Genomic DNA, 26,621 nt, shown 5'->3' with positions numbered 1-26,621 from the left:
TCTCTCTCTCTCTCTCTCTCTCTCTCTCTCTCTCTCTCTCTCTCTCTCTCTCTCTCTCTCTCTCTCTCTCTCTCTCTCTCTCTCTCTCTCTCTCTCTGTCCCTCTTTCATTTTTATGTTTCTCTCCCTGTCTCCCCCCTTTCGCTGTCTCTCTTTTGGTCTTTGTCTACCTTTTGGTCTTTCACTCTCTGTCTCTCCCTCCCTCTTGATATGGAAATTCCCGTCCGCCTGTCTGTCTCTGAGACAGCGATGTGAGGGTTCCACTTTCACACGGCCGAGGAATTCCAAATTCTGCTCCCCAGCCCCACTCCCTGCTCAGACAGTTGGGGGTGTGGGGGTGTGAGTGTGCGTGTCACTGTCTGTGCTCTTCACAAACCGTCCCCTTGATTTGAATGCGTCGACGGACTAATAATGAATTGGTTATCTCCACTGATACTTGCCTTCCCATCGCCTGTCATTTGCAGTAACGACCTCTCTCTCTCTCTCTTGCTCGTTCTCTCTCTCTTCTTGCTCGCTCTCTCTCTCTCTTGCTCGCTCTCTCTCTCTCTCTCTCTCCCTCTTCCTCTTCCTCTTCCTCCAGCACCACCTCGGTTCACTAAAGTTCCCGTCGACCAGATCGGGGTATCCGGGGGCGTGGTCTCCTTCGTGTGCCAAGCGACCGGTGACCCCAAACCCCGGGTGAGCTGGAACAAGAAGGGGAAGAAGGTCAACTCCCAGCGCATCGAGGTGAGATGCCCACTAGCACCCCCTTATGGTTAGGAGGAAACGACAGGGGTCGCTACAGTTTTTCACGATTGCTAAAACACTAAACCATCCTCTGCATCAAATGTTCAGTGAACTAGACCAATTTGTCAAATCAGACACTCTTTTGGCAAAACTCTCAACACATTCTCATTCACTAAACCCATTTTGCACTGTGATGCACTCGTGCTGCAAAATGGTAAACACAGTAAAAAGTACAACACAGTTGTCGTCTGTAAAACACGATGACTCCAAATGTTTCACACTCGTTTTTAATGGTGGATTGGGACAATGTCAGCTTTCACCGTGGTGTATACAAGAATAGTTCAACAGAACCAGAATTATTTTACTGTAAATGTTTACCTTCCACCATAGAGCCCTTTTCTCAACCCAACTGAAGAGCTTTTCTCTGTGTGGCGGTGGAAGGACTATGACCAAAACCCATATACCAGGGTAAATCTCCTACAGGCAATGGGATTGGCCTGTGGTGACATAGGTGTGGATTGTTTTCAAGGCTGCATCCAGCACACCAGAGGGTTTTTTACCCCGTTTTTCTTTGTTCTTTATTGACAGTAGTAAGTTGCGAAGGTTACTGTAATATTTTCAAACCAAATCAAATGTACAATATTTGTGTAGCCCTTTTTACAAGCAATGTCACAGAGGGCTTCACATATGCAGATAGAACTGCCACATATCGAATAGAACTCATATATCAGGAAAGTGTCAATGGGTGTTGAAACACCAAAATCCAGTGTTTCAAAATCCCAAATCAATTTTCTTTATTGCTACGTAAATGCATTTACTGTGTGAGCATAAACAAATTTGTCTTTACACGGGACTACATGCCCTGGATGCTGTGTTCTCCATCTTTTTGGTGTTGTGTCTGATGATTGCTCCATGGTGTTTGTATATTGATTTGTTGTGTTCATGATCTGACAGCATAGTTTGATTTCGAGCACAGGTTACATGGTTTCGGGGCGAGTGTTTGATTTTGCCAGAAGAGTCAGAGGTTTTGGAAATTGAGTTTGAACATTTGGCTTTGTGTTTCCAGTTTTGAGAACACGGTTGACGGTTTCAAAGAAATGTGTTTTAGCCATCGTGAAAAGCGGCTAAGATCTACCTGTCCCCGCCCTCACGCACGTCCTCGCTGTACGTCTTCATCGTACACGACAGATACGCGGCAGTGAGTGCGTGTCAGTGGCACCGCCCGCGCCAGGCCGGGCGACCGGGCGCTGAAAGCGACATTTCCACCCCTCGGCGCCACTGAGAGCTCGCCAGCTGAACGAGGGGACTCGCCAGTCTTGGCGACGAGGCCCTTTTGCCGGCATCCATTTTCCGAACTCGCCAAGCTGTGCTTTATTCATGATGTTTGTTTGCCGTTCGGTCTCCGCGTGAGGCCAGATGGAGGCTTTAAAGTCTTGATTGATGCTCAGCGTTCTCTAATTAAAGCTCGCTGGCGCTATCAACGCTGGAAGCACACTGGGAAGACTTTGCCCTCGCCTACAGGAAGGCAACGGCGACAGCACAACAACAACAGCAGCAGCAGCAGCAGCAGCAAAAACAAGGAAATATTGTGAAATGGGACAAATAAAAAACGTGCTGTTTTGCATTACGTTTCTCTCGATGAAAGGAGGGAGGGAGGGAGGGAGGGAGGGAGGGAGGGAGGGAAGGAGGGAAGGAGGGAAGGAGGGAAGGAGGGAGGGGATTGGCTAAACAAACAAAATCCCCAGGGGGTGCAGGATTGAACTCTGACTGAAATGACGCATTTACGAGTATGCGTTTTCCCGCATTTGCGATTTTTGTTCAAAGGGAATCCGGCCTCCCTCCAGCTTTCACTTTGTTATCGATCTCAGTGTTGAACTCACACTGTTTTTCCTCATTAGAGTTTTGGCCTTGAGATCTTTAAAGACACAACTGGGGGACGGCTACCCCCGCCAGCCTCTTCTTCCCTGTTGCCCCATTGATCCACGCATACGTGTGTATGTTTGTGTTTGTGTGCGGTGCGTGTTCTAAACATATCTCCTGAACTCAGGGTCAGGAGGATTGGTGAATGGTGAATGTGTCTATTCAGAGGAGTGAAAAGGGAATGCTTTCGAGTTGGTCACACAAACGCTCACACAACTCTGATACACACGTGAAACACAGTTTGACACACACACACACAGCTTTGATCGTAGCGCGCACGTCTCTCTCTCCCTATCCCAGACTATAGTTTGACACACACACAGCTCTGATCGTAACACACATCACTCTCTCTCTTCCCACCCCAGACGATCGAGTTTGACGAGGGGGCGGGGGCCGTGCTCAGGATCCAGCCCCTCCGCGCCCCGCGCGACGAGAACATCTACGAGTGCGTGGCCGAGAACAGCGAGGCTGAGATCAACGTCAACGCCAAGCTGTCCATCATCAGAGGTGAGCCTGCCCGTCACGTTACCGTCCCTTCGCTATAGACGACGCCTTTAGTCAGATGGCTGAACGGTGAGGGAGTCAGGCTCGTAATCAGAAGGTTGCCGGATCGATTCCCCGCCGTGCCGAAGGACGTTGCGTCCTTGGGCTAGGCACTTCTCCCTACTTGCCTCGGGGGGAATGTCCCTGTACTTACTGTAAGTCGCTCTGGATAAGAGCGTCTGCTAAATGACGAAATGTAAATGTAGTCTGACCGACAAAGCCCATTGAGGACTAAAAGGACACAGTCGTAACAGCCTTACCGTGGGGAAGGCCGAGGAGCTGTCTGTCTGTACTACGAGATACACGATGCGACAACAATATCGTACCTCAAACGTGCCGTTTGGAAGAAAGAAAGAAAAAAACGTGTCGCCAATCGGTTACCATCAGGAAGTAACGCGAGGTCTCTGGCCACATATCACTTCCTGGAACAACGTGGGCCTCTTTGCAGAAACGCGGATCTGATAAGGGTCGATAGGTGCAAGCGACGCACTTGGAAACCATATTCAGGCCCTATCCGCAGCCCGCGTTATCAGAGGTCGCAGCGGAGAAGAGATAAGCGTGGGCTGCAACCCACTCCGCCGCACTTTCAATTACTGGTACGAGGTTTCGAGAAGAGTGCTCCAGATTCACTTAGGGCAGATGGAGTTTGGCACCGGGCGAATATTCCCCCCTTTCGTCCCGTCTCTTGCCGGTAGTTTGGGGCTGGATGTTTATCAAGGATCAATCTGGGCAGCTATAGCTTCATCAGCCGCCTATTCAAAGGAGGAGAGAGATGGTGCCGTTTTCCAGAGGGCGCTAAGAGGCCTCATTGTCTGTCGAGGAGAGCCCGGAGAAAGGGTCTTGATTGGTCGCGCACAGGCGACGTCGTGTATCTGACAGATGTGTGAGACCGAGTGGAAATATAACACTCCCGTGTCGGGGGGGGGGGGGGGGGGTCGGAGACAGAGTGTCAGCCATCAGTCACGGCGTTACCCCTCTCCCTTCTCTTGCGCTCTCTCTCTCTCAATCCCTCTATATCTATGCTTCTGTATCCATCTTTTCCGTCTGCTTCTTCCATCCATCCATCTCTCTCGATCCTTCTCCTCCTTTCTCTCTCCATCGTTCCCTCTCTCTCTCCCTGTCTCTCTATGTCTCTTTCTCTATGTCTCTTTCTGTAGCTCTTTATCTCGGTCCATTTCTCTCTTTGCCCTTTTCTCTTTGTTAAAGAGGCTCTCTCCCTCTCTGTCGTTGTCTTTGCCACTGTCTCTCTGTCTCTCTCTTTCCTTCTCCCTCTCTACCTCCATTTGTCTCCCGTGCCACTCAGTGTCCCATCCCTCTGGGGGCGTTTTCCCATCATGCCTGGCTCCGACAGCCCCGGGCCATCACGCGTTATCCTGTTTGTCCTCCCTGGCACAACCGCTCCTGCTTGACGTCATGTTTGGACAGGGAGCTGGGCTCTTGCCCTGTTCCTGACTCTCTCTCTGCCCACCCCTTCTCTCTCTCTCTCTCTCTCTCTCTCTCTCTCTGTCTCTCTGTCTCTCTGTCTCTCTCTCTCTCTCTCTGTCTCTCCTCTCTCTATTTTCCTGTACTCATCCCAGCTCCTCTCTCTGTCTCTGTCTCTCTATCTCTCTCCCTCTCTCACCCCTCCTTTTATCTTGGTCTCTCTTTACTTCCCTCCCCCTCCCTCTCCTCTTTCCCGCTCTCTCTCCGTCTCTCTCCCTCCCTTTTTCTCCTCCAACGCTACCATCTGCCCCTGTTCCCTGGCTGATGCTGCTGTGTGACCAGGACTAAAGCTGTGACAAGGACTGGGAGCGGGAGGCTGGGGGCGGAGGGGGCTGGCTGGGGGGTGAGCTGAGCTGGAGAGCTGGCAGCTTGCTGGGGCTCCTGGTTGGGACTGGGGCCCAGCAGCCCGGGTTAGCCGTGATTGTCAGCAGCCCAGTCTTACATGGAAATCCAGGCTTTGGGGCAGGGCCCAGGAGACCGGCCGCCACACAGGCCCAGGGCAGGCAGGCAGGCAGGCAGGCCCAGAGCTGTGCAGCTCAAGCTAGGGGGGAGGAGAGGAGAGCCCCCCTCCCTCGTCCCAACCTCCCCTCCTCCTTCTCTTCCTCCTCCCTCCATCTGTTCAAATGCCTGTCCTCACACTGGCCTATCAGCACAGCAGGGCAAGACTGGAGGAGAGCAAGGGAGGGAGGGAGGGAGGGAGAGAGGGAGGGAGGGAGGGAGGGAGGGAGGGAGGGAGGGAGGGAGGGAGGGAGGGAGGGAGGGAGGGAGGGAGGGAGGGAGGGAGGGAGGGAGGGAGGGAGGGAGGGAGGGAGGGAGGGAGGGTTCGAGGTAAAGTGGATCGGATAGAAGGGTGACAGGCAAAGGAAAGGGAGAGAATGGAAAGGATTCAAAGAGAGAGAAAAGACCGAGAGAGAGAGAGAGGATGAAGGGGGGGATATGGATGCACATCTAGGGAGGAGAGATACAAGTAGGCTGAAGGAGTGGAGAGTGAAATTGAGATGTGCTGTCGGAGGTCATCAGAATGACAGGGGTCAAAGTAATACACACCAAACCCAAAATTCACAAGTTGACTCACACACACACCCACACACAAATTTACACCTCCACACACCCCGGCACATGTAACCCTACATACGTCAGTACAGCTCATGCAGCCATCAACACATCTCCAAGTCGCCGCAGGGGCTAATCATACTTAGCATCGTTGGAGTCACACTGGTCCTGATGGCTACCCAAAGAATTACCACCCCCCCCCCCTTACACACACTCAGACGCACAGAGAGGAAGAGAGCACAGAGGGTCCGCACACACCGGCGTCACGCACTCCCGTGCACAGACGAGCGCACGCCCCCCAAAACACTCCCCTTTCACCCCCCCCCCCCCCACAGTGTGTTCCACCCCCCCCCCCCCCCCCGCAACCAGTCTAAAGCTGGTTCAGCGCTGATCCTGAGAGGCGCAGTACGTCGCGTCCCCCCCCCCCCCCACCTAAACAGGTCCCATTCTGGTGGGGGGGGAGCTACGTTTAACGATGTCGCCTCCCCTTCCCCCACCCCCTGGCTGCTTACTTCCTAGAACGCCGATCTGAGTGTGTGTGTGGGTGAGGGTGAGGGAGAGAACAGTTTGCGAAGGTCTAAGAAAGGCCCGCCTGTTTCCGGCCGACACCTCCTGCTCCCTACGCCGTCCACCGGGGGCCGTTGGTCCGAGACACACGTGCGCTTAGACGCCCGCGTTTTTCTGTCTCTCTTAGTTTGTCTTCTTCTCTGGCCTTCATCCTCTTTATCCCTGTCCTGACATTTATTTTTCTCTCTCCGTCTCTCTCTCTCTTTCTCTCCCGAGCTCAGTTGGAAATAACACCTGTTCGCCGTGGCAGCAGGCCCACCTTGGCACCGCAGTACACACACACACACGTACACACACCCATATACATACAGTACACACACAACGCAAGACTGACCCTTGGCACTCACCCCTAACGCCGTCCCGACACAAACAGCAGCCCTGGCTTCACCATCTGTGCTCGTTCACCCAAAGACCCTCACCCACCCATGAGCCCTCCCCTCGTGCCAAGAGACACACGCTCAGTCATCCCAGTCCACAGTCCATATTCGAATGCAGGTCCACACACACACACACATGCCAGTCCGCACTCTAATGCTGCCCCCCCCCCCCCCACACACACACACACACTTCTATCCTCCCTCCTCTTTCTTTTTTCTTTTCATCTTCCTTTCTTCTCCAGGTGGAACTAAAACCAACCTGAGTAAACTCTCTTTTATAGAGCCGGCCGAGCTAGCCCTCTCTCCCTCGCCCTCTCCCCGAGCACCCTGGCTTCTTCCACAGCAGCCTCCTCTTTGCAATTTCTTCAACTATATCTCTCTCTCTCTCCCTACCTTTTTTTCTCTCGCTCTTTCTCTCATTTCCCCCCTTTTTCCATATCCACAAGTGTACACACACACTCTCTTTCCCCCTTTTCTTTCTCCCTCCATTTTATCTCTACCCCCTCCCTCCTCTCTCTCTCTCTCTCTCTCTCTCTCTCTCTCTCTCTCTCTCTCTCTCTCTCTCTCTCTCTCTCTCTTTCTCTCTCCCTCTCTCTATCTGTGTCTCTCTCTCTTCCCCTCTCCCTGTGGCTGACCCCCTTGCTTCGGGACCTCGTTAGCGAGGACAGGTCGACGTAGCGGACAGGCTTAGCAGGCAAGGCCGAAGCAGGGCTCATTGGATCAGGTCGCTGAGCAAAGTAGTATATGTTTCGACAACCGCTTGCTGGCACACAAATTGGGTGCGTAGACACACACATGCAAACCCTTATGAGCTGTCGTTGACGGAACTGGGAGGTTAAGGAAACCAAAATATGAACCCACTCGTCACTTCCTGGTTGGGCTACCCACCCATCATCACCCACGAAATATCCTCACTCGGTCTCTTGGTTGGGTTTTGGACGGGTTTTGACACATGCTGTCGTTAAACGAAAGAACGTTACGCCAAGGCTAAAACCAGTCCAGCATGCAGCCTGCTACCCAAACCCTCTCGGCTGAGTAACCGTAACCACGAGGCAAAGGTCCCTATGGGCAAGAAGGATCCAATCCGATTCTAGCGAGCTGGGAGTGAAATATTGGTGTGGGCGCGGCGCAGCTAGCCGCGCACTCCAATCTCCCAAGATTAAAAAGCTTTGGAGTAAGGAAGGGCAGGTAGAGTTAGAGAGGAGGAGACGGTGGATTCTGGCATCGGGCCAAGCTTTTGAAGACATCTTTTGCTAAGCGTCCATCTTCAGCTCTCCGCCCCTCCTCGATGTGGCTTCCTCCGTTTTTGGTGTAGAGCCCTCCTCCAAGCCCTGGCACACCCTCTCGTTGACGCGGCATTCGTCTTCTGTCTGGCCATCTCCTTTCGGTCTGCTCTCACCACTGAGGAGGAGCGAGATGTGAGAGCACCCAGGGGTCGGCAAGGGCGTCCCGGCTGGTGTCTCGGTGGTGGGGGGGGGGGGGGGGGGGGAAGTCGCCGGGTATTAGCCTCTGGGTGTTCCCAGAGCTGCGCCTTGAATGATTTGGGGTAACGGAGCGTAGCTGATGAGCCGGACAGCGCGAGGGGGGGGGTGGTGGGGGGTGGTGGGAGCTGCATTATCATAGTTAGAGAGCCCGGGGGGGGCCGCGCGTTTTTGTGTGTTTCTGCTTGTGTGCCCTGCGAAACATGTTCGTGTGCTGTACGCGTTTTTGCCTTTGTGCATGGGGTTGAGGAGGAAAACTAAGGACGGTGATCATGGCTAGGTTCAAGGGGGACGGCAAGATGAATCTCAATGGATTAGTATTGACCACCCACCGCCATTGTTTTCTGCTGCTTTCTCTCTCTCTCTCTCTCTCTCTCTCTCTGTCTCTCTCTCTCTCTCTCTCTCTCTCTCTCTCTCTCGCTCTCTCTCTTCTATTAGTTCAAAAGGGTCTTTCTCTTCTCCTCAGCGTAGACCATGCAGAGGATATGCTCCACAGCACACACGAGACATACCTCCGCTTTTCCACAGAGACAGGTGACATATTGAGAGAAGGCAGACAGGTATATTGGATGCGTTACGTTGCGTACGTGCACAGTATATAGGCGTCTCGCTAGACCCTCGGCCGATCTCCGCGCCTCGCTGGCTCATGGGTAATTGTCACATGCCGGGGTGGGGGTAAAGGTCGCGGCACCCCCAACAACAGATCATGAGCCTAATTGGGCAGAGAAGAGCTTGCTGGTCCCCTTTCCACTGAGCGGGATAGCTTTAACAATGGAGAGAGTTTACAACTGACTTCATCTCCTGGGAGGACAGTGGAGGGAGAGAGGGAGAGAGAGAGGGGGAGAGAGAGGGAGAGAGGGGAGAGAGAGGGGAGAGGGAGAGAGGGGGGAGAGAGAGAGAGACAGAGAGAGAGAGAGGGGGGGAGAGAGAGAGAGAGAGAGAGAGAGGGAGAGGGAGAGGGAGATAAGGCGATTGAGCCAAAGTATTATTATCTTATGTTGTGTCCACAAACACAGTTGTAATCTCCTATTTAATACTTCTACGTACAACTTTCGGAGTTGTATTCAGAGGTAGACAGGTTTAAAGAAAGGGAGCGAGTGAGAGAGAGAAAGTAAGAGACAAGGGTTTGCTCTAGGGTTTTTGTGAGTCTAGCGTGTGGAGCAGGTGGGCATCGGCTCTGATGATATCAAGTAGAATAGAGGGCAGCTCTCTCCGTCCTCACCTCTGACCCACTCTCCCCCTTTTCCAAGTCCACAGCCCAGAGGGAAAAAAAAGGAGAGAAAGCGGTAGGGAGAGAGAGACGGAAAAAAAAGGATGGTGAGGATGGGGCCAGAAAAATGGGCAGTGAGAGAATTGAAAGAATGCAGCGAAAAGAGAGAGAGCAAGAGAGGGAGAGGGAGAGGAGTGGAGGTGATGAACGGGGAGAGAGGGCCGGAATGATAACCGATGATTAGGAAGTCAGATCCGACGACCGATGAAAGACCAAGAAAAAAAAAGCGTGGCGAGGGAGGAAATGAAACGACCAGAGGGAAAGCGACAGCGGGAGCAAAATAAAGAGGAAGAGTTGCCTGATAAGAGAACTGGAGAGAGAGAGAGAGAGAGAGAGAGAGAGAGAGAGAGAGAGAGAGAGAGAGAGAGAGAGAGAGAGAGAGGGGGTGCCTCTCCGTGGAGATAGCCCCAGCAGACCTCGTTTGATGGAGTCGGCGGAGACGCGCTATGAACAGAGGCCCAGCTGTATTTGCCCGCCGCATTATCTCCCGCCTCTCCCCTCAACCACACGCCATGTCCCAGCCCTCACCCCCCCTCCCTCAGCTGGACCGGGTCAAACATTTGTTTCGCGGCGTTAAGATCCGCGCGGCTCGCCTGCGTCAACGGCCATGCAGGGGCTGCGCCCGCGGCGTGCCAAGACCAGCCCGCAGGCTTTTCCGCCGTGGTGAACTGACCACAGCGAAAACCTTGGACCCTTGGCCAGGGGAATTTACGTGGGCGTCGGGCCATTCTCCCAGGCTCGTTTAGAGGGTTGGGCCACTTGCCTGAGCACCCCCATCAACAGTCTGCGATTGGTGGTAAAACAGACAGCCCTGTACTCTCCGGTCGACCTCGCGCCCCGCCGGTCCACTCTTCAATCCCAGACGCATCTGCACCCCGGCCGCACGCCGACCGACAGCTCTCCCGGACCGTCAGGAATGGGGAAAAAAAAGCAGCGCTGAGAGGAAATTCACTATGACAGAAGTTTATAGCCTCCCAATCCTTTGATCCCCGGAAACCTGGAGAGCCGGTAATCAGCTGTGATTGGTGGACCGGGGGAAAGCGGAGCAAGGGGATTGGGTGGGGGGTGGAGATGGAGGGGTCGTGGCGGGGGGGATAAGTGGCTGGAATCTTTTTGCTCTAACCCCCCCGGGGGGGATCTCGGCTCGGCAAACTTTCGCCAACGATTTCCGTGTAGCGCCTGCTCAAGTAGGGTGGTCCGGCGGCCCCTGGTTTACAGGAGGAGGGGATCTATTTGTGAGGGAAGTGGCAGAAGGCTGGAAAAGGGTTAGAGAAGCATGACAGAGAAACTAGAAAGCGACCAAGAGGGGAAGAGGATTCCGGGGCTTACTGGCACCTGATTGGTTTACGACTCAGTGGAAAGTTTCGATAAACGGACTCCTTTGTCCGATTATCCCTCAACTGTCTGGTCAAGTCTAAATTGAAAGACCAGTGTCGTCCAAGCTGGCTTTACGAGGATACATGCTCAGTTGTTCGATTGCCCCTACAACCTTTATTGTTCTTCCCACATGTCCACGGCTTCCTTATCAGCTCAGATTTCCAAGAAAACAGAAACCATCCATATCCATAGCGTACATTCTAGCGTCTCCTGTGCTCACATGTGCAGAGCGGCCGAGACATCAGAAACGCCCCGTCTCCATGGTGAGAGATAGGGTGGTTCCCGTGGAAACGGATCGAGTCGCCGACCCTCAGAGGGCCCACCCGGCTCATGAATAAATATGAGCTGGGGGAGGTGAACGGGAGGGCCGCGGGGCCTCGTGAATAAACATGAGGCGACACCCCGGGTGACCAAGGCGGTACAGCGCAGAGGTCAAACCGAATGCCCCGCAGTTTGGGCCAAAATTGATAGGCTTCGAGTCCCTCCTCCCCGCCAAGTGTCGGAGTTCGTTTCGGCCCTTCCTTTCAAATCCCCCCCCCCAAAGACTGCAATAATAACTGCATTATGCCTCGCCACAAGTAGCACCCAGGCCAACCTGTGCAAACATACCTTCAGTCCCTGAAAGGGATTTAAAGGCAAAAGAAGGGTTAGGAAAAAGGGAAAGAAACACAGAGAGAGAGAGAGAGAGAGAGAGACTGAGAAAGAGAGAGAGAGGGTGGGAATGAAGATGCTTTCCAGACAGCTTTTCTTGTGATTACCGAGCTTCTGTCTTGGAGCAGTGCCTTGGTTCCACTGGGTTGAACAGCAGCTGTTCATATTTAAAGAACACTCTGGCTCCCCCGCCCCTTAAAGAGCAAACGCGGCACGCCACCCCATGTCGACACAGCCTCGCCCGGCCTTGCCTCCTCCCTAACCCGCCCGCTTTGCCGCCTGCGCCGTCAGTCTCAACTGGCACTGACCCCCATCGGGCGTTCGCATTGGCTCTGGACCACGCGAAATGAACATCTGTTCCCCCGGGCGCGCCGCCCGCCTTCCAAGCCGCCCTCGGGTGACAAAGGACTTGTTCTGCGGGCAAACGGTTGGTGTGCGCGCGTCTGCATTGTGATGCGAGCGAGACCGAGCCAAAGTGTCGTTCCAGAACCCGCTGGATGCTAAATTAGCATTGCATATTTGGGCTCCGATTAGAGCAGTAGCTGTTCTTGTGTTGACTACTGTTGGCCTTTTGTACTGAATAGACTTGGAGAGAATGGGCCTGCGTTGGTCGTTCGGGGACATTTGGGTGTGGGAGGGAGTGGAGGCAATTGGTTTGCCGTGGAAGACTTCGATTTTAATTTGGTCCTTTTTCATTATTACTTTGGGTGCGAACTCTGTAGACCGAGGGAAAGTCTAGCCTCTGTGGTCAGTCCCTCGCCAAGCACCCCTGTTCTGCAGGAAATCCCGTTGAAACGATATCCGAGGTCTCGCCTTTGGAAGGAAAGAGGGAGGGTTACGTAAATATCCCTCCCTTTCGCTCCACCACATCTGTCTCTCCAGCCAGTTCTCTCCTTTCCGGTTCGTTATCATTCTGCTCGCATCTCTCCCCTCGCGCCTGTCATCTTTTCCAGCGACGTGTTCATTCGCCTCTGTCGTCGTTCTCCCAACGGGGGTCCGTCCCCCCTGTGACCCCCCTCCCCCTCCTGCGCTTCCATCCCCATTGGCTGCTTGTTGCCTCCACAGCTATTAGCCACAACGAGCAATTACCGGCCCGTCAGCCATTTGCCCCTTTCCCATTCATCGCAAAACATATTCATATTTGTTGCTCTGCTTGCTGGAGGTTACCACCACCCTGATATTACGGGCCTAATTGCACCAAGCTAATGGCCCAGAGGACAATACCCCTCCTCCAATCGCCCCTTAATCTCCCTCAATTATCTTTCCCCTCAATTTGGTTTGAAACCTTTACAGGTGCTTGCGTCTGTATTCGTCAGTCGATGTTTTGGAGACAGCTTTATGGGCAGGGAAAGCTCTGCCCGTTGGCTGGCAGGAGAGCTCGTTTTTTTTTCTACTGGCCGTGAGTCTTGAGGGTTTTGTCTCGCGGCCTGCTCCAGGAAAGGTGACTGAAGTCTTCTCACGCTCTCCTGCTAGACACTAGCCTCAAATACCCTCTAATATCTGGGAGACAATGGACCAGGCAATGTGAATAGAAAGCAATAGTAGGGAACTAGAATTCATCTGTTGTGCCTTTCTCCATTAGTCGGCTCCTACGCCCTCATAAACCACAGACACTATCTCGCTTCCTTTGCTGTGTGTTTCGTACGCACTCAGTATCGTATAGGACTGCGAATAAGTACGAGCGAAGCAGCGGTTGTTTCGTGGAATTGACCTAATAATTGAGTTGACGCACTGCCAAGCTATTTAATTGGCAGGAAGCAAAATGGTGAACGCGAGCTAGTGCACACAGGTGCCTCCTGTCGAAACGAGACTTGACTGACCAACGGCTCGCAGTGGGAGAAGCACTTCCACTAATGGGTCCGGGCCTCGTTTTACAATCTCCCCTGGAGTTCGCCTTGTCTTTCCCAAGGCAACTCAGCATCCTGACAAGCACAGGACAAGAAGAAGAAGATAAAAGCGTCATTTGGCGGATGTCTTTTCTTTCTTCTTCTCCTCTCCTTCGTGGCCGGGACATCTGTTGGAGCTGTCCTGGACAATCATTCGTCCCTTGCCTGTGACGGATGTTTCTGTAGCAGATTGTAAGATTGTGTACTGTACGGTTGGGGGGCGCTTGTTTCGGTTGTCCTCTTTGTGAGCTTAGATGAGGGAGAAGGGCGGGGCCCTTAGCCTTTGCCGGACTCTCCATGCCATGACGGTCTTCAAATCCGCTGTCCAGCTGTGGAGAGCAGAACCTCCGGTACACGGAGTGTAAGTGAGTGGTTGAGACATACCGGTTGCTGTACATATTGACACAAAAGGTTTTCGAGATGGAGAGCTTGAGATTGGAAATGCGATGTGATTGAGAGTTTGTAGTTCGGTTAGGGTTCATGGGAACGGGTTTTGGATTCTTGTGAATTTTCTCTTTCAACAGTCAACGCCGGTCTCTACTTGGCAAATTGCGTAAACCTTCTTTTAGCCTTAAGACTTGTCAAAAGGTTGACCACAACATTTCACTGTGCTGGTTTTTGGAAACGTTCTTGGAAGCTTGGCTCCTGGCTACTCTCATGGTTGTGGAACACAAGTCCTGTGGTGAAGTCTACTCTGCCATGCACCAGATGTGATAATAGCTTTATAAGTGTAGGCTATTAAGGGAGAGTTATTGAACCACTGGGGTCTGGATGATGTCTTCAGAACGACCAGAGGTTAGAGCGTCAGTTTGTGATCGATGAACATTTTTTTAAACCCCCAAAGACCCGGGGAATCGTTGACTTTACTAGTTCTGCCCATATGTTTGGAAAGCTGAGCAGACAAACTCGTTTGGCCTTACTCTGGAGCTTTCCAGATGATTCTCTCTCTCTCCCCCTCTTTCTCTCTCGCTTCAAAATTTGGATGTAAATTCTGCCCTTGGTCCATCGGACGGCGTGGCGAATACCAATAGGACCCGGTCGCTTCTTCCGCGTGCGGACTGTGCCAGTGCAGTGAGCGGAGCGGGAGAGGTTGAGTGCACGCTGCATAATACCCATTATCTACCTGAGATTGAAGTCCGAAGGGGAGCGGAGCCCGTCTGAAAAGGCTGTGATTAGTTTTCCTTTTGCTGCTCCTCTCTCTCTCTCTCTCTCTCTCTCTCTCTCTCTCTCTCTCTCTCTCTCTCTCTCTCTCTCTCTCTCTCTCTCTCTCTCTCTCTCTCTCTCTCTCTCTCTCTCTCTCTCTCTCTCTCTCTCTCTCTCTCTCTCTCTCTCTCTCTCTCTCTCTCTCTCTCTCTCTCTCTCTCTCTCTCTCTCTCTCTCTCTCTCTCTCCATCCATGCTGACAGAGGTTCTGCTGAACTTGGCCCCAACCAGGACCATGGCCCCACCGTGTGCCCTACCCCCACCCAGACCCACCTCCAGGACACATCTCCACTGCCCCACGACAAGCCCACTGTCTCCCTCTTTCCCGCTCTTGATTCCTCTTGCTGTTTTGTCTCCCTTTCCTCACGGGGTCCCTATTCTCTCTCCCTCTCCCCCTTTCGCTCTCTCTCTCCGACCTGTCGATCGTGGGAGTCGCAACGCAAATGAAATTGACCATCTCCACAGTCCAAACAGCTGGCCCAGCGGATGAGTTAAATGTCTATTTATTCAAAGGCTATGGTTATATTAAGGCCAGTGTGTGCGGGCGGGCACGCGGCGATCTTCTTCCCTCACCCCCTCCTGTTCCCACTTTTCCCTCTCTCCCTCTCCCTTCCCCTGACTCTCTTGCTCTCTCACATGTCCTGCCACAATATAAAATGCCCAGCCTTCTCTAAAGCCCCAATGCTGGCGGTAGCGAGGGGTAATCAGTTAACCTGATTACGCCACTGATGAAATTAAATCATTTCGGTAAGTGAAAATAATAATATGAGTAATAAGTGCAATGGCTGGTAGATCCCCCCCCCCCCGACCGCACACACCCTCCTCCTGCATTTGCCGCAGTCGCCCTGAGTGTTGAGAAAGTCAGTTTTTTTCCCCCCCCAACCCACTCGTCTTGGTAAATTGATGGCTCAAGTCCAGTAGGGCTTTGAAGCCACCCCGACGGAGTGGTTGACACCGTTACAGCACACTCTTGACCCAAGATGGCTGTCGCGCGGCTCAAAAAGCAGCCAATCAAATTGCTCTTTGCGCCGCAATGCTCTGATTCACCCCCACGGACTCGGCCAAAATGAAAGATGATTTGATGGTGATGAATTGTGGGAGCGTGGGGTCCTTTCAGGTGAAGAATAGAAGGAGATGGACATTTTAAGGGTGGGCTGTTGCTCACCGAGGTGAAAGGAACTATGACAGCAGGCATGAGTCGTCAGATTAAAGAGTTGTTTGAACGCTGAACAAACCAATCATATTAAAGGCTTTGCACCTGTCGCTTGTGTAACGACATTAAACGGCGTACCACAATTAAAGAAAATTACAGATAATGAATGCCCTTTCCTTTTCAATGACGGTAGAAACACATTGAGTTTGAAGGATTGGGCAAAACAGTGGTTGAGCTCAGCACTTGGAGGGTGCATATGATATATAGACCCCCCAGGCCTGGTGTCAATTGACCAATATTTGTGGCCAATATTTGTGGCCTCAGTGGTGATCGCCATAACAACTGTGGATGTCAGTATGGCTTAACTACCTCTCAGTGAGTGCCTAGTCAGACCGAAATGTCCAGATGCCACTCCTTGGCATATGCCAACATATAATTGCGTGGCACAAACCGGTTCCATGATGGATGGGACACATTGAGAATGGTTTTTCAAAAGCTCTGGGGGGGAGCAAAAAAACGAAACAAAAGGCCGCAACAAAAAGAGTACAACACCTGGTTTGCACGCTGGGAAAATTGTGCTCTCTCTTGTTGCCCTCCTCTTGTTCAAACAAACTGAGCTGGCAACAGCCGGGGTGGATATTTATAGGTGGTGGTTTCTTTTGAAAGCCCTCTAATTAGGGTTTGTTTGTAATAGTTATTGGCACTGTGGCCCATTTGCTGTATCCCCTAAACGCAAGTAAGGCGAGGCAGGATTGCATCGCAGGCTGTAATTGCGTCTCGCGTGAGAACCCCCGGCTTCAGCGCGAACGACTGGGTTCGTTCACATGGTGACGAATGCTCGAAAGCGTCAGTGGAAGGGAGAGACCACCCTCGGGCGAGCGAAACGATGGCCTCGCGACTGACCGATGAGGTCGCACGGGGGCCTGATTCAATTAGCGTGGAAGACTTATCTTTGAGGCGAACACCAGCGCACGTCATAAAGAAATAGAATCGTAGGGACTCCCCCCCCCCCCCCCCCCCCAGGAGAGCCTGACTGCTATCAGCACTTGCCAGAGCTTGACATTTTTCTTTTCCAGCCCGTCCCCCATTTGAAGTGGTCTGACCCTTAACTAAAAAATAAAAAACTATCCCTTAACTGTGATGTATTTATTTGGAGGGTTCTACTTCCACCGCTTCTAAGCTCCAGGGCAGATTGGATCCAACACCGGGTCTGGAGCAAGCTAACGGCGAGGATATTTACACAGCGGACTGTCAATTTGGGGGGGGGGGTGGTGTCTCAGATTGGAGCAGTGGTAAGGAGTAGTAATGACAGCATAATTGCTCCATGATTCCCCCACCCCTACACTTGTCCTCCGACGTGCCATCGCCCACCTTCCGCCACTCCGGGCTCCTCCAGGCATCTCCTACGGATCGCCGTCCGTCGCCTTGCCCGATTTCATTAACCTCAAATCCAATTACTCAGTGTATGTTTGCGGCTGCATTACTGGATGTGGGTAGATGAGTACTCTCCCTGCTTCTGTATTGTCACGGCTGCCTTAATGCGATGTGAAGCCTGGAAAGGTCCGGAATGTCAGCCATATCGGATTGCGTCTGGAGAACGGGCCAGACTACAAGTGTGGAGTATGAGCATGGTCTACCCAGATATAACTTGAGGGGTATTTGAGTCGAGAGACTTGTATATTCAACGTTATGTTACAGAGAGAGGGTAAGGCGAACCGCCAGCACTGCCCTATCATACAGTGTGGGCTCAAGTTTACTGTCTACCAGCTTGAACTAGTTTTTACCCTCAGGGTACTTGGGTACAAAGAGATTATACATAAGCTCAGTTAATTATCGATGAAGAGGATTCGGTATGGAGCCTAAAACAGCACAAATGTCTCTCATTTTTGGAACTCAACTTTGAAATATTAATCGCTCTCTGCTGGTGTCAGCCCCCGTACCAGAGAGCAAACCAGGTTCAGGCTTTGTCTCAAGGATTGTCTTTCTGTGGATATACTTGTCTCTCTGGTTCTTTTCATGCCTCGTCTTTGTCATCTGCCAGTTGGATTTTCATTTCAAACCTCCTCAGCCTGGCTTTGGTTGCTTTCTACTGTGACTCCACCGACATTTGCTGGCCTCGTTTCCCCAACCGCGCTGTCTCCGGGCACGGCAGACGTCTTTTTTTCTGCGACGTCTGTGTTCACGCGAGGTCAATGGCCGCTCGAGATGGTAGGTGACCTCTGTCGTGCCATTGGCCCCATCGTCCTCAGTGGACTCTGCCTCACGATGAAACCCAAGGCACTTGATGCAAATTACAGTGCAGGCTCGCCCTGGGCTCCACATGCCACGCGATGACTCAGTGCTCAACATGTCTGTGTAGAGGTCAGGGTTTAAAACACCACAGCTCAGACAGGGAAAGAGCCGACAGTGGTCTGACGGCTAAAGCCGGCGTCACTAAGGCTAGCTAAAGCAACGTGCCCTTTTTTCCCTGACAACGCTGTGTGCGCATATTGAATCAACGCGCGATTATAAATAAGGTGTCACACTCGAGGTTTTAATCACGAGCCCAAAGTGTTTCTAAGTCCTGAGGAAGAGATTCAGGAACGCGCTGATGTTTGTTTAAAAACACACGGCACTCAGGTACTTGAGATTCCACGTACAGCGTGTCTGTTTGTTAGCAGGGCACTGCGTGGCTTCTTAGATTGGCTTACACTGCACCTGTTTCGAATCAGAAAGTCGGAAGGCAGATGGAACCAGGATTTACCTGCCGATCAGGTTAGTTTCCAGCTCCTCTGCACCGATTGGTCTGTACACCTGATGGTGCAAGACAGCTAAGAACATTAGGGATTCAGTCCAGCCCAATTGATTGATGGGTTTATCAAGACGATCCTAATGTGTTCCATTGGTTTACGGGGCTAATCTGTCTATGCACACAGAGCAATCCCCAGCTCGAGAGTTGTGTCTGTCTGATGCAGATTTAAAACCTAAATTCAGATAACTTTTTACAGTGATATGCAGTGAAACATTCATTTCCACTCCCATTGCCTGCCGCCTGTTTAGCTACCAGTTTAGCAAACCAGTTGGCTCTCTAAAGATGGGTCCTGAGATCATGAGTTAATGACAAAGGCGAAGCTTTTTATTTGACAACGCTGCATGAGCCTCTCTTCCACCCATAGAGATGAACTATAATAGAGCAGTTGTACTTGCAACCTGTGCTGTCTTGTGGGCAGTGCTGTCCTCACTTTATACATCGCGCTCTATTGAAATGAACCAGAATATTCTGCCCTTTTTCTATCAGCGTTGTGTACAATATATAAGCACATCAAAGTGAGGGCCCAAACATTGGATGAATGTGGGCCTCTCAGACAGACTTAAGAAGTGAATGAATGAAACTGAAATAATTTAGAACTTACCTATTTTCGATTTCTTTCCACAGAGGACTTGCTTGTTGGGGGATTCCCCAACATAGATATGGGCCCCCAGCTCAAAGTGGTGGAGCGCACCAGAACTGCCACCATGCTCTGTGCAGCCAGCGGCAACCCCGACCCAGAAATCACCTGGTTTAAGGACTTCCTGCCCATAGACCCCAACGCAAGTAACGGACGAATCAAACAGCTACGCTCAGGTAAGAGCCTGACCGTGTTTTCATCCGCCCTTTGTGCTTTGTTTAACTTTGCCACCGCTCTGCCCTCTTTAGATGCTCTGGCTCTTTTGCAATGGGAAGCAGTGACTCGACATGTGACGGGTAGCTTTGCTCTCAAACATTTGAGCTCAATGTAGCTTAGCACTGAGATGTTACTATGGATAAGCACCAACTGACGTGCTGATTTGGAGTTGTTTTTGTTTGGTAGTACATCACAGACAAGTACCAAGTAGAGAAAGCGGCGTGATCTATATCCGGCTACAACAAGCCATAAGTATGTGTTGTCTTGTTCCCATTGATTAAACTTTTTTAGAGACCTAGTAAAGCTAAATCTAATTATATACCTAATTAAGTGGTAGCCCTGGGCAGTAGGAGATAGATATTTTGGGTCGATGAATTGTCGCCATCAGAAAAAAAGCCAATGCCTCCTATTTGATTTGCTGTCGCTAATGTAAATCAGGGTGGACGCCACTAAATAAAGAGTCTCTGTTGATTGAGTTCTTGACCCAGATGTGGGCCTTAGCTCTGCTCTAAAACATCCTATTTGTTGACATGACATGCAGTTTGAGACATAGGTAAGATGCAACCGGACGAAAACATAGAAGGGCTTATATGAGGTTAGCGAAGAGAAACTCCTGACTGTTTGTAGTGAAGTTGTGCTCAAGGCGGCACAGTAGTGGGTAAAAAAAAGTGTCAGCTCATTTTTATGTGATGTCGGCCAACTTTGAGTGCAGTTTCTCAGAGTTCGCGGACGGAGGCCTTCCTCTGGGATGTATCGGCGGTTCGAGTGCCTTTGGAGAGCCAGAGAGTTGTGAGCAAACCCTTTTGACTTCTGTCTGAGGACAGCGAGTCCCTCATGGGGGATTTGCATGAAGGAAGAGCTTAGTCTCATGCTAATGTCTTTGGTCTGGGCTGATTTTCTCACGCAACCAGCAACCCCTGGTGCCACGAAGACGGCAGTACAGGTTCATCGGGCCTAATTATTGATCCCGTTGACCGACATGCATACAGCAAATTGGCTTGACGAAAGAATGTTTGTTCATAATAAATTCTTGTCACGTGATTGGGTTTGATGCACAGGATGCTGAAAAACACGCTTGGGTAGTGTTGAGTGAGGTCGAAAGAGTAGAACAGAAGCATGAGATTGGAGGTGTTTTTTTTTTCGTTTGTTTTTTTTTCTTCTGCAGAGCTCTCTGATGTTGTTAACGTCTTCCCCTTTGTTCTGTGTATCACCTGTCCGACCGTTTCACGGTGTCTCTGCGTCATTGTGTCAGTCTAGTTTCAGTTTTCTTCTTCACGGGTTGCTCTGTTACCCTCTTCTGTGTTGTCTTGTCTCGTTTGTTGAACCTCAGATGTTTCACAGTTCACATCGTGTAGGCTTCCACAGCCTCCGTTTGGCCTTCTATGACCCACAACAAAGTTCTCGCTATTACTGTAAACAAATAACGACTCAGTCAAGAAACGTAACTAGCACATACATTTGGGATACCTGCCTTGACACCAGCAGGGAATGATTTCAGGTGCAACCTAACTGGGAGGTCATTTTTTTACTGAAAATATAATGTTATTATTAATAATATTATTGAAATAACCTGTCAAATGTGTTCATCGTGCGTTTATTCACATTTTGATATAAACTTTTTAAAACCCAAATGATAACTATTTTAACATGACGGTCAAAGTTTCTTACAAAAAGATAACTTAAAGCAGAGCTTTTAATTGATTGATTGTCTGACTATGATTGTGACTGTGCATCCTGTAACATCATTTACCATTTTAACGCTTCACAAGAGCCTAGTCCAAGCTGTGGTTCCAGGTTTCTAGACCACACTGTCAATTGAATTGTTCTGTTTTTCCTTTCCTTTCTTTGTTTCTTTTGTGTGCTTCTATAATTTCAGAAGCCTTTGGTAAGTGTCTCACCCTGTCCACAAGCTTCCCATTGTCCCTAAAGCAGACGGCATTTTAACTACTTTTAAAATGCATGCGATCCCCCCCCCTCCCCCCTCTATCTGTCCTTTTCCAACCATATATTTTATCTCTTCCCTCCCACTAATTTGAACTATCATAACCTCCCTTATCCTTATTCTCAACTACAAATGTTGTTACCAGTTCAGGAGAATTGTGCAGATTTCCGAGCTCAATTTGAACTCATTATTTCTAGCTGATTTATCTAGGACGGATGTATTGAACTAAAGACATAGGGGAGTGCAGGGCCTTGTGTAAAACGAGGAAGGACAAACAAATGTTATTTTTTCCAAACAAACAAAGCACACACTCGCTTACACACACACGCACACACACAGTTCACACAGCATATGCGGTTGCATACACACACTCCGAGGCTCTTAAGGCTCTCATAACCACTCAGTAACCATGCAGATTTCCACAGAAACGGTTTCCCCTCAGCCAAAAGGTGCAGTGACAGCGGGTTAAAGACCCTACGTTCTTTCCCCGCAGAGGGCCCATCGCAGGGTTACTGTGTCACTGAACCCGCAGTCCACTCTGTGTCCAACTCAACCTCGATCTGGCCAAATCCTTTCTCAAGAGCACGCTATCCTCGTATCCAGAACCACCCCCAAAGTTTCACACAGCCAGCCAAATCGATGTTTGTCGATTTTTTTCCCCAGTGCTATGGACAGAAAGTTCATTTCACTCGCACTGAATTTTTCAAACCCCCCATTCATACTCTTTAGAGGAAATCATCTCTCAGGTAAATCCATATACTGTGGATGCCTGCAGAGGAACGGAAGATCTGTGTTATGGTACGAGGGTCTCTTAGTTGATTGGGGTACTTAGTTGTACTCCTAGATGTTGTTTGCTATAGGGGCCATATTCTTAATACCCTTTTCTGTCATCGAGGATACAAGGCATTTCCGTCGACGAGAAAAAGGCCTGCGTCCTCAACCTTATTGTCATGGTTCCGCACGAGCCGCGGAACTTCTACGGTATCTTTATTATCCCTCCCAATAAAAAAAAAGACCACCCTTGAAATGCTAAAAAGGTAGGCATACTTTCCACATACCCTCTTATTGTTTTTCTCCAGAGGGGAGCGGGTAGATATGCAGTCTTTGTTCGGTTCAGCCGAGGGAGTTTCTGTGGTCGCGTTTGAAGCTTAGGCTTTCAATTGTGTTTCGGTTGAGAAGCCAGGCCAGTTAGTGATGCATGGGAACGTAAGCAGGCGTGTATACGCCACGTTTGTCACCCTCGGCAGCGCCCTTGGAGAAAAGCATCTTTCAAAAGCCCACAAAGATGGAAAAGTTATCAAGGTGGTTATACTTGCTGAAAAAGACTGGGCGGGTTTTGTGTTGTCGTTTACAGTGTTTTTTTTTTTGTTGCAACAGCCACTTGTTCTTGCTCCAGGCAATGTAGGCACAGAGGGGATTCTGGGATTGATGGGTCCTCCAACGGGGCTGTGTGAGGGAATAGTAGCGAGTGAGCAGGTGGGAGGGGGTCAAGAGTTTACTCACAACTTCCCCTCGCAAACCCTCCCTCGCTCCACCACTCAAATGTTTGACTTGAAAAATGTCAGTTCCAAACGAGGCAAGATAAAGAAAAAAGAAGAAAAAAACGAATCGAAATCCCTTCATTTTTGTCCCCCTTCAGCTTTGGTCCCCTGGCCACAGGAGAAGGTGTGTTGGGGGTGGAGGGGAATGCTGGATGGATGGATTTTCCAAGTCCTTTCTGCTCATGCTGTGCAGGCAGGGCTGTGATATTTACGTGTCACATCCCCCGAGGTGAGCATCCACCAAAAGTGTGGAAGGAGCCTGACATTTCTCTCAGGTCCCTGTGGCTCAACACCTGGGGCCCTCACTGGCCTTGTCAGGCGTGGCAGATTAGCGGGAGAAGAACATGGAGAGAGGGAGAGCGAGAAAGAAAGAATGGAGGGAGGTGTACACATTCAGGAAGAATGAGGTCTTTCTTTATGCAAAGGTTTTGGCATATTACTCGCTCACCCCCCCCCCCCCCCCCCCCCCCCCCTCCCCAGATGTTGGATGGATCTGTCTCTTTGTGTGTCGGCTGTTAGTCCACACACACAAACACACACACACACATTGGGGAAACAGGCCTGCACAGTACAAATACCCTCAATACAGCAAACCCTCCCGCACACACACCTTACTTCCCATGGTGCCAGAGCAGTATGCCTGCTCCAGTGACAGGCTGACAGGCAGATGTACATATGTGGTGCCGGCCAGGTGTTTAAGCACCCCATAAAGCCAGGATACCAGACCAGGTCTCCATGGAGACTCGAAGGTCAGCCAACTATCCGGAGGGCTCCAGACCCTGGCACTAGGCCGATCATCCATCCCGCCACACACACACACACACACATAGACACACACAGACACACACACACAGACACACACAAATAGCCTCTACCCAGATGGACATGTCTCTCAACAGATTGACATCTCCTCTGAGCAGAGCAGCCCATGTCCCCATCCAACCTTTATGATATGATAGGAAACGTGGGGTTCATTTGTAGGACGAATGATAGGCTGTAATATGGAAGGGGCTTAATCTCAGAGCAGGGAACTTTGAAAAGACATTTAGTCTTTTTACAGTTTGTCCCGTACTATATGGGACTGATGGTTAGCAATATGCTGGTGTCCCTCTCTGTAATCATCCCTATCTCTTTTTCCTTTCCCGTTCTTACCTTCACCCCTTCTTTTCCAACTTGAATATCATGGATATTTCTCCTTTTTTGGAACCAATGGCTTTGGTCTTCTTTACTTCTTTTGGTTTTCCTGTTGTTTCTTCTTCTTGTTCCTAACTCCCCTTTGACACCCAGTTTTTTTCAGGGTCCACAGATGATTGTTTGTTTTACAGACCTGCTTTATTAACCTTAAGCTATCCTTAACCCTAACCTTAACCTAACCCTAACCTTAAACTAAACCTAACCTAACTTAACCTGACTCACCTAACCCTGACTAGAAACCCCTTACCCCAAAACTAAAATCCACACTCCAAAGAAGGAACATAAACCAATGCTGCCCTTCAACTCTAACAATATAACTGTCCCCTATTCCCTTCCCCTCTGTGTTGTTATATATCTCTGATAAATAGATTAATAATAACAAAGGATTATATACAATTATAAACACAACAAGCTTTGGTATGCTTTGCCTGGTTTTTGGATGAATCCAATCTCCATGCCCATTTAAGGATTTTAGCACCTTTAGTATAAAATACACATTTTCATGGTACATTACGAAAAGATGAGAATAGGTAAACCATTTCATAGCATTTGTGGATAGCACACAATTTAAATGTTAAATTATGTGTTTCTCTGTAATAGTTTCCGTAATGGTATTACATCACACACTTGGGGAAAAACACATTTGTAACATACATTTCAAACGAAATTAGGCTGGTATTGTCCCAACGATTGGTTTTGATATGCAGACAAGCTATACACTGCTTTCTTACCAAACACAGGGACACTTGCATAGGCATTCATGCTCAAATATGCCAAGGAAATGTAAGAACCAGGCAAAGCATCATGGCCAGAAATCGCCTCTCCACTGCTGGGAAAAACAAAGGAACAGTAGACAAAACCAAATCTATTCTGGAGTCTGTGCTCGAGAAGTGAGCAGAATCTCAGTTTAGAATTGCACATTTGCTAGGGTAGAAGACTTTTATTTTGGTGGGCAGCTACCCTGTAATAAAGAGCTGTAGTGTCATTCACAACAGACCATTTGACCCGGAGTTGTTTGCCCAGGGGTCCGCTCTTAAGTAGGCCGCCTCTGCCGGGCTGGGACCCCGCTGGTGGCACTCTAGAGCTGGAGGATGGCACAGCACTGTCATGTCTGCTGTGAGTCATCCTGAGAAAGAGAGGGAGAGAGAGGGAGAGGGAGAGTCAGAGAGTCAGAGAGAGAGAGGGGGGAAATAAGAGATACACAAAGGAACAGAAGGAGACTTTAAAGACAATGGGAACTCACTGTGAAGTAGAGCAAGACTGGTCGTCTATAGGGACCCACTGGGGGTTGCAACATTACATGTCCGACCAAATTCCAGGCGGCTTGTGCCAACTGTCTTCCCAACCTCCCCCAGTGGTCTCAAACGCTTAGCTTCCCAAGGTCGATTGACCGGAGAGAGGCTTACGTGACTTTAGCAAGCACATCAACTTAAGGCCAATCCTCTTTAGCTTTGCTTATCAGCCGGAATAGTGGCAATGATAAAACGCCACACGCCAAGACCCAGAGTCTCCTCAGCCAAAGCCAGGAAGCATTGTGTTTCCCCCTTTAATATGTCTGGCATAGGGAGGAGGAGCATAGATAAGGGAGAGTACAAGAGAACGTGGTTGCCATACCGAGTCCCTGCCCCTTTGTGAGACCAGCAGTGGGAGGCCCATAAAGTTCTTTGAATTAAGTCCCCCATTGATAAGACCTCTTGAACAGCTTGCTAATTAAGCCCCAATTACCAGCCTTAAGAAATGAGTCCGTTCACCAGCAAATAACTCCTCAGATACTAACATTAATCCTGAACTAAACTTGTTTCTTCGTCTCTTTCCAGAGGGTACTCCGATCCGAGGTAAGACAATAACTACCACAAAACCAAACCCTAACCTGACCTAACCAACTGTACTACATCTCCTTCTGACAACCAAAGTGACTGAACTCGGAGCTCCCAAAAGATTTTTTTCCGTTGACAGCCAACATCCATCTCTCCTGTCCTTGGTGTGTCTGTTTTGTGTGGGGTTCTTTTTCCTTCTCCATGTTTCACTCCATCCTTGTCGTGACCATTGTCGTCTGTGTCTTTGTGTGTGTTGTCTGTTTCCTGTTCACCTCTCCCCAATGTTGGAAATCACAGAGCAGGGTTGGTTGGCAGGTGTGGGGAGGGCGAGGGAGCAATAAGGGTTGGATGAGGGGAGGCTTCCTTTGTCTCTAACATTTTATGGTTTGGAAAGATGGTTCCAGAAGGAAATCATTGTGGACCGAGCTAAGTTGGTTACGAAGGGAGAGGGAGAACGGGGTTGGAAGTCCCGGGTCTTGTTGATCTTAATAGGCTAATGAATACTGTCTCAACCCATCCACACAAACAAACACACGAACCCACCTCCCCAGAATTCCCTCAGCCATGACATCCTCTCCGCTGTCGCCGCTGTCGGCTGTTAGCGAGCGTTGCGTGGCGCGCAGAGCCACGGTCACATTATGTATGTTAATGTCCCACCCTGCTGCCGTCTCTTATGAGTCGAGGCAGGGAAAACGCTTGCGGAATGTCGGAGGAACTTGCATAAATTACGTTTGATTTCAGCCTCAACAAAGCAATAGGCCGGCATCTAAGAAAGAAATTTAATGGGTCACTAAAA

At 50.2% G+C, this 26,621-nt stretch overlaps 1 protein-coding gene across 1 annotated transcript in view; it reads left to right on the top strand.

The window, feature by feature from the left end:
- Positions 1-26,621, top strand: part of ptprsa (protein tyrosine phosphatase receptor type Sa) — a 144,078-nt gene that overhangs the window by 44,868 nt on the left and 72,589 nt on the right. The window contains exons 3-5 of the mRNA XM_084675492.1: positions 580-725; positions 3,011-3,152; positions 19,103-19,291. Of these exons, the coding sequence (XP_084531618.1) occupies positions 580-725; positions 3,011-3,152; positions 19,103-19,291 (477 nt within the window). The remainder of the gene's footprint in view (positions 1-579; positions 726-3,010; positions 3,153-19,102; positions 19,292-26,621) is intronic.

The sequence above is a fragment of the Hypomesus nipponensis genome, chromosome 16 (assembly GCF_054491055.1).
Source record: "Hypomesus nipponensis isolate SF chromosome 16, ASM5449105v1, whole genome shotgun sequence".
In the NCBI taxonomy this organism is placed as follows: domain Eukaryota; kingdom Metazoa; phylum Chordata; class Actinopteri; order Osmeriformes; family Osmeridae; genus Hypomesus; species Hypomesus nipponensis.
Note: the sequence above shows the minus strand (reverse complement) of the source record. Positions and strands in the feature narration are given on the sequence as shown.